Raw genomic sequence first — 15,346 nt, forward strand, 5'->3', positions numbered from 1 at the left:
CAGTATCATCAGCACAAATAGTAGTTTTCTATTATGCAATTGTGCATAACATACTCAGCCTTGCTTTAATACATGTTTATTCACAGTCCATTTCACAGTAAGTATCCTGTACTAGTATACACATCATAAACATGATATACCTGTTGAAAGCTTAGTACCCACTGTCAATTTTCTTGCAAAAATTTTGTTGCTTTACCATTTTCTGTGCCTCAGCATTTTAATTGGTCACAATCAATATGCACCATAGTAGATAGGATTTCAAAAACTGCTTGGAACTTTGCCCCAGATCACACAGATAGGAACTATTTAGATACACTGCACACACACACACACACACACACACATATACCTGGTTCAGAAGGTCCAGCACACTTCCAAAGGTGACTTATTCAGACTTATTTGACATTGCCATCAACTGTGCAGCTCAAAATTATTTATTCCCAAGATGTAACGGGGTCTCTGTGCCACAATATCTTCATCTATGCCATGAAAGGCATGTACTCCTCAGCCTACGTCACGAAAATCTTCTACAGTCTAGTGTTATAGCTGCAGCTACTCAAGAACATCTTGCAGTCCATGAATGAAAAAAGTATCAAGAACATAATCCTTGTCCTTTACGAAAGAAGAGGTCTCCTTCCTCTCCTGGAACAGTCAGTGTGCTTCATTCTGATTACAGCACCCATTACAGCTTTCCTCCTGAAACTGTTTTTCTGAGCAAATTGTATCCAATTCAGCAAAATATTTGCACATCCAATCATATGCCAGATTATTCCACATCAAGAAGTTCAGCTGTAGCAGTATCCGTATTTCAGAGAATTCTGATACCCAGAGGCAGTGAACAGCATGCTGCTTCTGTGATTTCTCAGATATATTCCACAAACTTCCAATAACGAACAGGCAGAGATAAATCAAATTGTTGTTGGCAAAAAGTAGTGTAATAAATCCAAGTAAATGAAGCAACTTCGACAAGGAAAATCCAGAAATCTCATGTTGTACCAGATGAGTAGAAATTTGCTTGCACTTTAGAAATTACTGTACAGCGTGTCATCTACAGCAGGTATCACATGTGAAGACAGATTTGGCTGACGACAGGTGGATCTTCCTTGTAGAATGTACAGCTCAAATATTGCAGCAAATTTGCACAATTTGTTAACAAACACATGTTGCTGTGGGATAGCCTTCAGGCTTGCAGAGGCATCCAAACACAGGTTAGCAGTAATAGCTCCAGTGTAGCCAAAGCCCGAAAGAGCAGCAAGAAAATGACTGGAAGTGCTTATAGAATACTGTGGCAGTGAATAAAGATAGTGAGACCAAGATTACCTGGGGTCTGAAAAGGGAGCTGTAATACAAAACAGGAAGCCAACAAAGGCATAAATTGAAGATAGGATCGTAATTTAAATAGCAGGAGAAAGAGGGGACGTAAGTAGCTGTGATTACAAAAAGAGGAAGGCCAGGCAAGAAAGTTACAATCAAGGGAAGTCATTTAAGAGAAGAAGATTCTGAGAAAGAATTTTATTGAACACTGAAGATAAGGAAATAATGACGTTAAGCAAACCAGTGAAAGTAGGAGGAAAATAATTCAAAGGAAAAAGCAGGCAACTTAGTGAAGCTGAAGTTTATAGTTGTGGCCAACCAAAGTATCAGGTAGACATCAATTAAGAGAGGGGAAATTAAGTGTGACTCTCAGAGTACTATCTTAAGCATTTGGCAACAAGATCAGAATACTAGACAAATAGACTTAGTCCAGATTTTTAAATGATTAAAAATTTAACACCACTGGATATATTTTCCAAATGTTTAGTGTCCAGAAAAACAAGGATTAAAAGTTCCAGTGCCACAACCAAAACAAGCAAGTACTCTATAAGCTTGCCTCAGACAGCTCTGCTAGTTTAGCTGAACCATGGCCCTCAGCAAACACCTGATGCTGGAATTCTCACTGTCCTTCCTGAAAAGGTTTTGTCAATGCATGAGCACCCCCACTCAAAGGGTAATTTTTTTTTTTAGCAGTTCTCCCAGCATCAGTATGCCTTGGTTCTGACCCACGGCTTCCCCTATTAATCCAGTTCTGAATTTAACAAACCAAGACTAGCTGTTGCACAACAGCTTTGATACATATGCAGATAAAATCTGAAAGATCCAACACCTCACCCTTGATCTAGGCCATGACTAGAGGAATCTTTCCCCGAAGGAAAAGGATGTCTTTGGTACCAACAAAATGCGAGAGCCTTGTGATATGCGCAAGACAAGCTGCTGTTCTGGGATATTTACCTTTCTGCAAGCAGGACAAAGTCCATTCTCATCAGTGCGGATACGATGCCAACAGAAACGACAGATTTGGTAGCCACAGGTGCAAGGAAAGAAGTTGATGTCATCAATTTCCAGAGGCTCCATGCAAAGGGGGCATTCCACAGGGTCTTCCTTAGCATCAGGGCTGCGAGACATCTTTTATGTTCGCAGAGCAGCAAAAGTTTATAATAACTTAATAGACCGAGAAGGTCAGCACTTGAAAGTCTACAAGAAATAAAAAGGAAAAAAGTGATTAATACTTCTGACAATCTTTCTTTTGCACATTTTAGTATTTCCGTTCATCACCATTTTCCTTCTTCCCGCATAAACTTACCTACTAACACACAAGTTACTCCCTAATAAACCTGAGCGTCTCTTCCTATTTGTAAATCAGACAATATGAAAGACGGTACTGGTGCTGTACTTCACCACCTGGATAGGCAGGCACTTTGGCAGCTTGTTAGCCTATTTGGGTTTCAAACTTTACAGTTACAAAGAAGGGCTTAACAGCATACACCACATATTACGTTTAAGTTCTGCTAGCTATTTTTGCTATTGCTTTCTTGTAATCATCTACAAATCCAAAGTCAAATCCTTGAATACAGGACTTCATGTTTAAGATCAATTTATGTCTTTGCTCAGATACTTGGAATGACATTTAAGTCATACCTTCAGACTTTTCAGTAGGGTTACAGAACTATCAACAAAAAAAAAAAAAAGAAAAAGAAAGCTTCTTACTCAGAAGGATTTGTTTCTTTGTCCATCTTGTTTTCTACTCCTGAGATTAATCTCAGAGATCAGCCTTAAGACTAAAGCATTACCCAACATTTCTCAGTACGTATCATACAACTTTCATCAAGTCATTTATACTTTTCATCAGCATCCAGTTGACAACAAACCCCAAAAATATGCACACAGTCGGAAAAAAACTTAAGTTTTAACTCTGAGTGCAGCCACAGTATGGTATTTCTGGATCAGAATTCCAAAGAGAAATAAAATTCAGGTCACAGAATGGTCAGGGTTCAAAGGGACCTCTGGAGATCATCCAGCCCTGAAGCAGTAAAGGCATAAATAACCACATTTCTTACAGGGGAAATCACCTTCTCTGTTTGGACACATGGAATTTATGCTTTAGTAGGAAACTATTACCTCAAAGCAAATGGCTTATAGCCATTATTTCTTCACATTATTAATGGGATAAATCACAAAGAGGTGTGCAAGGCTCTCTCATGGCTCTGAGACAGAGTCCCCTATCACTGACCTAATGCATAGAATTTAAAAATTTTCAAGATACAGTCTGCTACTTTGCAGATAAAAAAACAGGCTGGCATCTTTTTTTCATCATTCTGATCTATCAGATAACTTTAAGACTTTTTTTTTCCCCCAAATAAAATTCAGGTCCTAACTACCTTCACTTAGAACTACGAAGGACTAAAAACTGCTGGGCCACAGCATCCATACAAACCTACTGAGAAACATTCTTTCCCAAGTAACTAAAGCCAAGTGTATGTTCAAACATGTTCATATAAAACATCCTTTAAAACCGTTGAGAATCCCGTACTTCAGAATGGAAGGGACTCCAGGATGCCTCAGCTCCCAACTACTGCTCAGTTCACAGAATCACAAAATGGTCAGGGCTGGAAGGGACCTCGGGACATCAACTGGTCCAACCCCCTGTTAAAGCAGGTTCACCTACAGCAGGCGGCACAGAACAGCATCCAGGCGGGTTCTGAACGTCTCCAGAGAAGAAAACTCCACAACAGCCCTGGGCAGCCTCTTCCAGTGCTCAGTCACCCTCAAAGCGAGCAAGTTTTTCCTCGTATTCAGAAGAAACGCCCAGTGTTGCCGTTTGTACCCGTTGCCCCTTGTCCTGTCGCTGGGCACCGCTGAATGGAGCCTGGCCCCATCTCCTGACACTCGCCCTTAAGGTACCTGCAGGCATTGGCAAGGTCCCCTCCCAGTCTTCTCTTCTCCAGGCTAAACTGGCCCAGCTCTCTCAGCCTTTCCTCATCAGGGAGATGCCCCAGTCCCTAATCCCCCGGGCAGCCCTCTGCTGCACCCTCTCCAGTAGTTCCCCGTCTCTCTTGAACTGGGGAGCCCGGCACTGGGCACAGCCCTCCAGATGCAGCCTCACCGGGGCACAGTGAAGGGACAGAACAACCTCCCCCCACTTGCTGGCCACGCTCCGCCTGACGCACCCCAGGATCCCGGCGGCCTTCGTGGCCACACGGGCAGCTCACCGGCCACCAGCACTCCCATGTCCTTCTCCACAGAGCTGCCTTCTAGCAGGTCAACCCCGGCCTCTGCTGGTGCCTGGGGTTATTCCTCCCCTGCCGCAGGACCTACACTTGCCCTTGTGCAACTTCATGAGCTTCCTCTCTGCCCAACTCTCCAGCCCGTCCGGGCCCCGCTCAATGACAGTGCAGCCTTCTGGGGTTATCAGCCGCTCCTCCCGGTTCTGTATCATCAGCAAACTCGCTCAGGGCACGCTCCGACCCTTCATGAAGGTCACTGATGAATCCAGCCAGACTCTGCGCTGCTGTTCACAACCCTCTGAGCTCTGCCATGCAGCCAGTTCTCAGCCCGCTTCACTGTCCACTCACCTAACCCACGCTGCCTGAGCTTACCTGGGAGGGTGTTACGGCAGACAGTGCCAAAAGCCTTGCTGAGGTCAAGGTAGACAACATCCACTGCTCTCCCCTCGCCTACCCCAGCCAGTCATTACATCGCAGAAGGCTTTTAAGTTGGCCAGGTAGGAGTTCCCCTTGGTGAATCCGTGCTGACTACTGCCGATAACCTTCTTTTTCTGCACACGCTTAAAGAGGACCTCCAGGATGAGCTGTTCCATCACCTTTCCAGGGATGGAGGTGACACAGATTGGCCTGCAGTTTTTTCCTGGGTTCTCCTTCTTGCCCTCTTTGAAGACTACAGTGACATTGGCTTTCCTCCAGTTCTCAGGCCCATCTCCTGTCCTCCATGATCTTTCAAAGATGACAGACAGTGGGTTAGCAGTAACATCTGCCAGCTCTCTCTGCAGTATTGTGGTCCGCCCAAGTGACCTGTCCCTTTTCTCCAATCCCATAAGCTTCCTTCTTGTTTAAGTTTTGCCAGAAGCTCCTTGCTCATCCACACAGTTCTCTTGCCCCCTTTGCTTGATTTCTTACTCATAGGGATGCACCTATCTTGATCTTGGAGGAAAAGAAGCCACCTCGGACCACCTACCTTCTAGGGCCCTAAGCATGGCACTCCTTCAAGTAGGCCCTTGAAGAGGCCAAAGTCAGCTCTCTTGAAGCCCAGGGTTTCACACCTACATGTCGCCCTGCCTCCTCCATGCAGGATCCTGGACTCCACCATCTTATGGCCACTGCAGTCAAGGCTTTCCCCAGCCTTCACACTCCCAAACAGTCCTTCTTTGCTTGTGAGTACAAGGTCCAGCAGCACACCTCATCTCGCTGGCTCCTCCACCACCTCCATCCAGAAGCTATCACCAACGCTCTGCGGGAACCTCCTGGACCGTGTGTGCCTAGCTGTGCTGTCTTGCCAGCAAGTATCAGGGTGGCTGAAGTCCCCCATGAGAACCGGGGCCTGCAGTTATGAGCTGCCTCCAGCTGTCTGTAGAACGCCTCATCGGCTTCCTCTTCCTGATCAGGTGGCATGTAGCAAACACCCACAACACTGTCACCCACACTGGCCTGCCCCTTAACCTTTACCCATAAGCTCTTGACTCGTTCTGCATCTACCCCTAGGCAGAGGGTTCATTCCAGTTGCTCCCTCACATAAAGAGCAACTCCACCACCTCTCCTCACTGGCCTGCCTTTCCTAAAAAGCACATAGCCATCCATCATGGCATCCCAGTCATGCGAGCTATGCCACCATGTCTCTGTAACTGCAATGACATCCATGGCCCTGCAAACACACACATTGCTAATCCTTCCTGTTCATTCCCCACGCTGCATGCATTGGTGTACAGGCATTTCAAAGAGATCATCAAGCATGCAAGTTTCCCAGGAGGGATGCAAGAAGACCCACCACAGCCACACGCACCCTTAAGGTGGCTAGCCTTCTAATACTCATCTTGGGAGGCAGCTAAGGAACATGTATCACTGGCCTGGATGGCCTGCCTTATTCCCCAGCTGAACGTGATGGCATGAGCATTACTACTTTGGACCCCTCCCCCAGAGTCCTTCAGTTTAAGAAAACCCAAAATTCTTTACAATTATGCCTTTCCCTCAAAAAATCAGTCATGCAACTATAATTTCTTCACACTCACAGTGTGGAGTCCTCTCTACTTTGCCCCAGAGTTTTTTATTTCATTTCTATCCAAAACCTACTAGATCACGTACCATCTGATCTTTCTTTGGGCTTTTTAGGAGCAAGTCCAGAAACAAATTCTCAAATGTACCTACTTGAAGAGTGACATTTACTCCTGTTCTTGGAAATAAGATGACTGAATGTTTTGAGATCAAACACTTGCAGATTTTTGTTATGTTGTAGTAGTGTTAGCCTTACGTATTTTTTTTTGTGGCTGCTCAAAGTATCAAACCAGAATCCTGCTTATGATCTTCCACTGTCTAAGCCATACTTCCTAGCATGAAGGCTATCTTGTAAAGCCCAAAAGGTTCCAGCTCAGGCTGGGACCTCCCACCTCACAGGATAGGGTATGTTTAGCATCAGTCTGCAATACCTGTGTCCCTGTGCTGCACATCTCTTCATACACAAAAATTCCTCTGCAGCCAGGAGAGAAGCCTGAAGAGGAGCAGCATGCACACACGCAACTAAAACACCATCCAAATACACAGCAGAGAGTATACAGCTTTCTACAGGAACAGTCACACTGTACTTAGGTTAAACTGTGTTCACAGGCTGATACCAGAAGCCTAGAGTAACTGCAATTTTGACTAGTTCAGTAGGGAGTATAGCCTCTAGGCACAAACTGCAGTTCTGGTAAAACATACACTACTGCCCTACAGAGAGAAAGTTCCACTGGATGCTCCCATAAATGTATGTATGAGAAAACAGATTTTGGATGCATAACTTCTCTCTATGGTACGCACTAGCAACAACACTGTCCCTCCCCTTTGACCTTCATAATAAAGTCAAAAGATTAAACTTCTACAACAATACAGCAGCTTTTACTTCATTATCTATGCTTTTATTAGTGCTATATTTACAGTTATTCTGACAGGCTCAAAATCAGGTTCTGGGACCTTACCAGTGTTAGCAGAATCTGACTTCAAGGAAGGAAAGGACTAGTTTGTTTGGGAGCTTTGTCTTGTTTTTAAGAACACATTCCCACTGGCTGAAGAGGGGGGCCTGTTAAGAGGCTATAACACATGATTTAATTGCTTATTATGCAGATAACACACATTTCCTGCTAACTTTTCACACTTACATAGCAGCAAAACCACTGCAATTTGAAATTGACTTTGAACTGAATCACTAGATAAACTGAACAGATTTTTTCCTGTTTAAATTTGGATTTGACTTTGCCACAGATACCCAAACAGGTCAGTAAGCAGACAGCATATTTCCTTTGACTGGGCACTCATTCTACCGCATGCTCAGCAGCTTTGAGCCTACCGAAACACATCCAAATAAAGCTATACTAGTACTAGTGAAGCTGTAGTTAAAAGTGCAGTTTTGAAGAAACTTCCCACCACCACAGTGTAACTACCAAATTAAGAAGCTACTAATTGGAATCTCCACCAAGGAACGTCATCAGTTCATGTGAAAGTGTGAAATACCAGCTACTGCCTCTGGGATATGCAGACAAGCTTTAACTGAACTGCAACATGATTAACATTTATGAACTTAAGAGTAAGAGTTCAGCAGCTGCTAGTAATAATGCCAATAGCTTGCTTCACTCAGCAAATGGCCCCTTATTTTACAACAAGGAGTAAAGAGCAGCTGTGTGCCATGTTTCTTGAAACCAAGTAAGAGGCAATATTTATTTACTTCGGAAAGGACCATTCAAGCATCCCATTTAGAGATTCTCCACTGAAGCGTGCCTCCATTTCAGGGGGGTTTATATACCAGGGTCTGTGTCTAGGCTGCATCAGAACAATGCTTGTTTTTCCAAAACCAGAATTACATCCATAGTAAGGCATCATCAATGCATTGTTCATATAGCACTACCAAGAAAAACACAGTCAGCTCTCAAAAACTATTCCAAATAATTACAGATTAGCATCACAAGAAAAGTAACACAGCAATGGCAAAAAACAAAAGGCAGTATTACACGTTATGTTTAATCCAGAGTATATGGTCTTTGGGATCAAGTTCAAAGAGATACGATTAATAGCATCTCGGGAGAAAAGGAGGAAGGCTGCACATGTGTACACTCACAATACAAGCAGCTAGAATTTGTCCATACACTTTCCAAAATGCCAACAACTGCAGTCAAACAGGGCTCAGACATCCTGTTTACAGGAGACCCTGCCAAAACATTCACAGACAGAGGGATGGAATGGAGGTGGACAATGTCCAGCAGCATCTTTTAAATTCAGTGAATTTGTAACAAGTAATAACCAAAATACAGAAATATAGGTTGTCTTATCCCTTCCATTATACCAACTAAGTAGTTCCTTTCTTTCCAAACATATATGCAAAATGAAAAAAGATAGTTTTTCATTAAATTTTAAAATGTGCTAGTATACTTAATGGATCTGACAGCTGTGTGTAATCAGCTTCACTGTACAATTGTTTCTCTTGATAAAACTCTCCAAACTTTGCAGTTGGGAAAGCTATCCTACTAGTTGGGGGTACTCAACCTAAACAGAGTTTTACTTATAACTAGTGATTTCAGTCCATTTTGAATGTATATGTTGCCTTTCCCTTTTTCACTTGAGGTGAGCAAGTTTAGCTTCCAGCAGTTTTATCTTCCCTATTTAATTTTAAAAGCGGTCCTAAAGGAGGCAGTGGAAAAACAACTAGCTTATTATCCATTCTTTTTCTTCAAATGCACCAGTTTGAGACCTAACACCCACTCCTCTTCATCTCCCCACAGTAGACACCGGAACATCTCTACTTCATAGCAGTTCATTTTAGTAAACATGTCCCTTACAGTGTAAGTCCTCCCCCGGGAGGGCAGCCAGCTCCAGGGGATAGATACATTCTCTCCCTCACATGATGGACTGAATCCAGCCTTGCTACTTGCTTTAAGATACTAAGAGTGTCACAGCCAAAAATTGTCAAAATCTAGTCATTAAAAACCTGAGTAAAGGACTCACATCCCAGAAAATATTTGTAGACTCAAGGCCTCCTGCAGGAAAAAATCCAGACATGTGTTAGCTAATGTTTCACCTAAAGTTCAAACATACCTGACACTTGAAGTGAAACAGGTCGGAGTCTATGCACCAAACCTTTAGTAAGGGCTCATTAAACTTACACAAACAGACACTCATGCTTTTTTTCATGGCCTTTTATATTTTGAAACTTATCAGCCCTGAGAAGTCTCAAAAACACACTGCGGATGCTGCCTGCGTAACACCGCAGGGAAGGCAGCCCCCGAGACCCCTGTGCCCACCCTGCCGAAGGATCAGTTCCCTTTCTGCCCTTCACCTCTGTGGTGATCCCACACACAAGCTGGAGGCAGAAAGGCAAGCAGGCTACAAGCAGCAACTGTAATGGATTATTCCTTCCTTGAATCAGGGGAGAAGCGGCAGTTCCGTCAGCACAGCGCTCTCCTCCAGGCCAGCACGGGGGCACTGCAGCTTGAGGCCCACATCTGTACTGCTCGCTAGTGACTCTGCTGAAAGGAAAGCACCCTTCAGCTCCTCCACTCTCTGCACGTAAGAAAGGTTATCACTTTGCTGCGTTAGTGACCACTGGACTGTTTACATCAAAACTTCCCATAGGCAGGCTGCAGAGAAAAGCCCATTTTCACTTTAAGCATGCAAACCCAAGGAAGATCCAGCAAGTTATTTGTTTAGGACTCCACAGAGAACACAAATGGGATAAAGTTCCCATATGCATGTCCTGAATCATGGATGGATGGTCTAGTCACTGAAACATCTGGTCTTGTGTCTAAATTAAGTCATCCACACAATTCAGAAGAAATCTGGGGAACCTCCCCAGGCCAACTCTTTGACATGCTGCCCACTTCTTGCCTGCCATTTTTTGGAGCACTACACAAGGAGGGTGATCCCTTTCACCCACACCAAAACGCGGTGTTATTTTATAATCACCTGGTTAGCAACACTGATATAGGAGACAGCAAGAGTCCTGTAAACCAGCTATGCTTTTCTAAGTTCTATGGTACTGTTACTGACCTAGAACAATGACACCTCAGTGGCAAGCAAGCAGGCTCTTGAATTCATACAAGTTAATTTTAATTTGAGGGAGAGGGAAAGTTCACTTCCTACTTTTTCCTGACCATGCTCAACATTTAAAAACAAACTGTACTACTAATTGCAAAATCACACCCAGTAACTGCATGGTCCATTTTCCATCATCATGTCTTCTCTCTGGATTAGTGTTTGTTATTCCATCTAGGGTTCCAGCTACATTTTGATCACAGCACAAACCACACAAGAAAGTAGTAAGAGGCAGACAAAGTCCCAGACGTTTAGGAAGTATGACCAGGAATCAGGTAGCTATCTCAGTATTTCTAAAACCAGCATTATACCGACTAGGATTATCCCCAAGTTATTTAGCTTAAAGAGGTCAAAACCGAAATCTCTAGAGACTTCCCTCTTCTCTAAGCCTCCCTGCCTGTGCTTAGGGAGCTCACTCTCACGGTTTCAGACTTTTCAGCATAAGCAGTTGTGTACTACCCCTTGAACTGACAAGACAAAAACATAACTATTTTTGCTGGGTCGTATTTTACTTAAATCAGTCCTTCATCCAGTTCATCACACAGCCATGCAGAAGCTTGCACTGCTATGGTGAAGACACAGAAATGAGCTACCTAGAGGTACGAACTGCTCAAGCAGCATATTCACCAACAGTGCAAAAACCAAACAATTCACCAGGTAAGTTTTAACCTAATGTCCTCAAGGCACCCTAATAACAAAACCAGATGAGTCAGATGCTGCCTGCTAAATAAAAGGGGAACTAATCATTCCTTATAAATTCAGTGTGAACACAAGCTTTTTCAAGAGTTAGGTGGCAAAAAAAAAAAAAGAAGAAGAAGAAGAAAGAGTAGCAGCACAAGGTAATTCTTTTCTCTCATTTAAACTGAACCAAGAATTGGTCACTGCATAGGGGCTACATACTATCAGGGACACATGAACGCCAAGTAAGAGAGTATTTACTCAAATCACTTCCTTACAAATCATGAACATAATCAAACTGTTAAATTTTACTTAGAAAACAGGCCAAATAAGATTCTGACAAATTCATCCAGAAGCACATAAAATCTTGGACATAATTATCCAAGACACCACTACCCTAACATCTAGGTCCATTCAATGAGATTAAAAGCATAATACTGCTCTGTAATTGTCCACATTTCCCACATTCATTCATGTTCTAACATGATGGTAGTATTCCTTATTTTCTCTTTCTGCATACCCCCATCTCATTTTTGTACCCATAACACCACTATCTATAGACATGATATGCCAAAAGCATTTGGATAATGAATTAGAAGTGGGCTACACAATTATTAGTTCAATTATTTTAAAAGCCCGTGTCACACACAGTGATCATTTTTTTATACATATTCCAGTGTGATTACTTCCAACTCCTCAAGACTCAAGCAGGAGATGCCCAATCAACATGTGAAACAAAATAGCCATACCTTTATAATTTGTATACAGCAAATTATATAACACAAATTGTTGTCAAAGTATGTTGCAAAGACCATAACATCATGCAAAAAAATCTCAAAAAATAGAACCATCAGCTCCTGTTAAACATGAAGCATGTTCCACCTGAACCATCTTGAATTCCCTGAATCTCTCATTACTGAGGAAATGGGTACTACCCCATTTCTTGTACGTTTTTTCTTCAGAGCATCCACTACCAGCCACTGTAAAAGAGAGGATCTAGACAGATCAGCTTGCCAATCATACAGCAACCACAGGTAGCTTATTAAACAGGCTATTCGGGGAATGGAGAGTCTTTATTCTGTTCACACAGCACCCTAGCACAAAACACTCATTCTGCAGTCAGGATACCTACACATCAGTGTACCATAGTTCAGTTTTTCAAAAATGCTGTGTTCTATTCAGTCCTTCATAAGGTGATGCATACTCAAAGGCACACTTGTCCTGCTTGTAAATCTGTAAAGCACTACTGGCACTGGAAAACTCCTATTCGTTCTATGTCCCTAGTATATAATTTTTTCTGTTTGAAGACTAGCATATTGATTTCATTGTAGAACATTCACATTCCAGCACAGAAGCACTACCAGTTGGAACAGTCCTTCGGAAAAACAAAGTGTTTTGTAAAAGCCAGGTGATTTAAAGATTAAAAGTATTGTTAATGCATATACATGCAGTAATGTGTGATATGACATTTAATTGTAAAGGTAGTCACTAACATAATAAAGCACATTCAGCACCACAGAGTACCCCAGCAGACTGAGTTTTTTTAATAACAGGCTAACACTGTTCAGCCACTCAGCCTCCCTAGGGCAAGGCACAGAGGCCAGGTGAGCGATAGCTTGACCTTACTGACCTGCAATTCCATCTGTTTCACAGAAGTTTCCAACACCCAGTTCTTCCAGTGCTTTCACCTCTGCAGATTAAAAACCCTAGACACAGATGTTTCATTGGTGCTACCCTGAGTAAATTGGGGGACACTGGCTGGAACAGCTTTAAGCTTCAACTTACCCCATGTTGTAATCTCCTGAACTATATGACTTTGTGCAACTGAAGCACCCCACTTATCTTTGAATTTCTCATCCTTCTGCTGATTTTTACTTACTATGACTTGAAGTCATCAATTTTAAGACAAACTGCACATTAACCCTCCCCTCAATTTAAACAGATTTTAAATTTTCAACTATGAAGCATATTTTTTCTACTGATAACTACTATATGTTGATCTACAACTAAACAAAGAGCAGAAAGTCTGTATTATCCATACTTAAGCTGTTACTGTTTCAGTATAGTATGTAATACGTTCCTTTGATTTGAGCATGTTTCTTAATCCAGTCACTGGTGTATTTAACTTTTTAAAAATCTACATAGACTTTTTAAACTTGCATAATGTACAAAAAGTCATACAAACTCTCAGATGTACTTATAAAAGAAACCATATCTTCCACAGAAAGCATAACTAAGGAAAATGCTATTGGAGCTAAGGCACACCACTCGAAACTTTTCATGTTGGATTTTTTATGAAAAGTCAAGGATCTTTAATTGCTAGAAATACAGCACTATCTTGTGCTCTTAGGGGAACAATAACGAGCAGATAACACAAAACTCTGCAATTATCTTGGGAATAATACTAAGTTAGAGCTGCTGGGGCCAGAGAGGAAAAAAGAACAGAAAAGGGGAATAAAAGCTGATCACACTAAAGAGATACACATTCTCATTTGTAACACCATACATTACACAGACACATATTCCTTAGCCCCTGAGTATTCCTTAAATAACTTGGAGAAAACCACGAATAAAGTGGAAGACTCAATGATGACAGGTTATGGCTTCTTGTCTCTACCTGTTAAGTACCTCAGGGACCTTCCAAATTCCTTAACTCTCCCTTATGAATTGCTGAGTTGTCACAGCAATATTAAATGATAACAAACCAGAAAAATTTATCAGCACCACATTACTATTATTAAAACCCCTCTCACACAACACATATGGCAAACAGTAAATTCTCTGTTTATGCCTAAGTGGTGGGGGTAGAGCACCCCACCTGCCTTGCCTCTGGCTGAGAGCCCCCTTGAACATTGTTCTTAATTCCACAGACTGCTTGAGATGCTTTTTTTTTTCCTTGAACAGCAAGAGTTAAGTGTATGTAGAGGTAACCCTTTTTCCGTGTTACCAAAGACATGAATAAAACTAAGAATTACTCACTCTTAAGCTTAATAATACAGCTGAACACATTTCAGATCCAGAGAATGGGAGATCCAGCCAGTGTTAGCAACAACCCCTCAGTTCCCTTCAGTAGAGTCCTTGAAGAGTAAACTAAAGACACCAGAAAATTCTGAGAGAGAATAAGTTTTAAATAACTCTCAAAGCTCTTTATGTAGATGTCTAAAATTTTCATCCATTTTCCAAAGGTGGTTTTAAACAAAACTACTTAATGTTAATTTATCTTCTCCCCACCTTCTCAATTAAGGTATATTTATTTATTCTAGGCTTCAACTCCTGCAGTTGTTCAACATCTTCAAAAGAGAACAAAAGGATAACCTGACCTTTAAGCCTTACAGAGCAATGGACCTATTATGCACTTTTCAAGACATTTTAAACAGCAAGCACGAACATAAAATCAGCCTATGTATTGTCTTCTTAGCAACAACAGGAATAGGTCTCCCATTTTTTTTTCCATAATCCGTGAAAGAATAAAGACTTTTTTAGTTGGGTCAGGGGGGAGAGAAGTACCAAAACCAGTCTAAGACCAAGAAATCTACAGAGAGAAAGCCTTACACAGTTCACCCATAGGTTCTGGATGAGCAGCAATTCCAGCTTGAGTGCTTCTGCTAATTAAGTAATAATGCAAAGCATTGAGCTCAAAAGAATAAAAACTCTTTGTCAAAGTCCATGCACTCCCCAGCATGCACAACTATCTTGAAATTCACTGGCAGCCGATGCCAGAGATTAGAGGACTAGCACGAAGTATGCTGTATGACACACTGATTAAGAAATCAATAGCCACATATGGCACTAGATTGAACGTGCCCACTTATTATTATAGAAGTAACACACAAACTACTACTTTGTCGCTTCCCTGGTCAGAAACTACGAAGGTTCTACATCAATGTCTTCCCTTCGTTCTAGCAGTAGCTCATACTTTAAGTCTAACCTTAACTTATGAAAAAAATAAACCACAGCGATTCTTGATTTTCACTTCAACTAGAATTATGTTGACACTTCACAAAGATCCCAAAACATCTTCTGATTCTCCAGGCTGTAGCTCTGTTCCTGACAATTCAAAGTATCCT

At 42.1% G+C, this 15,346-nt stretch overlaps 1 protein-coding gene across 8 annotated transcripts in view; it reads right to left on the reverse strand.

The window, feature by feature from the left end:
- The window catches only part of CNOT4 (CCR4-NOT transcription complex subunit 4), an 82,706-nt gene that overhangs the window by 41,844 nt on the left and 25,516 nt on the right, over window positions 1-15,346 (reverse strand). For all 8 annotated transcript variants that reach the window (XM_040595224.1, XM_040595221.1, XM_040595219.1 and 5 more), the window contains exon 2: window positions 2,269-2,511. In XM_040595224.1, coding sequence (XP_040451158.1) covers window positions 2,269-2,442 — 174 coding nt within the window. In that variant the 5' untranslated portion in view covers window positions 2,443-2,511. The remainder of the gene's footprint in view (window positions 1-2,268; window positions 2,512-15,346) is intronic.

This window comes from Falco naumanni, chromosome 5, assembly GCF_017639655.2.
Source record: "Falco naumanni isolate bFalNau1 chromosome 5, bFalNau1.pat, whole genome shotgun sequence".
Taxonomy (NCBI): Eukaryota; Metazoa; Chordata; class Aves; order Falconiformes; family Falconidae; genus Falco; species Falco naumanni.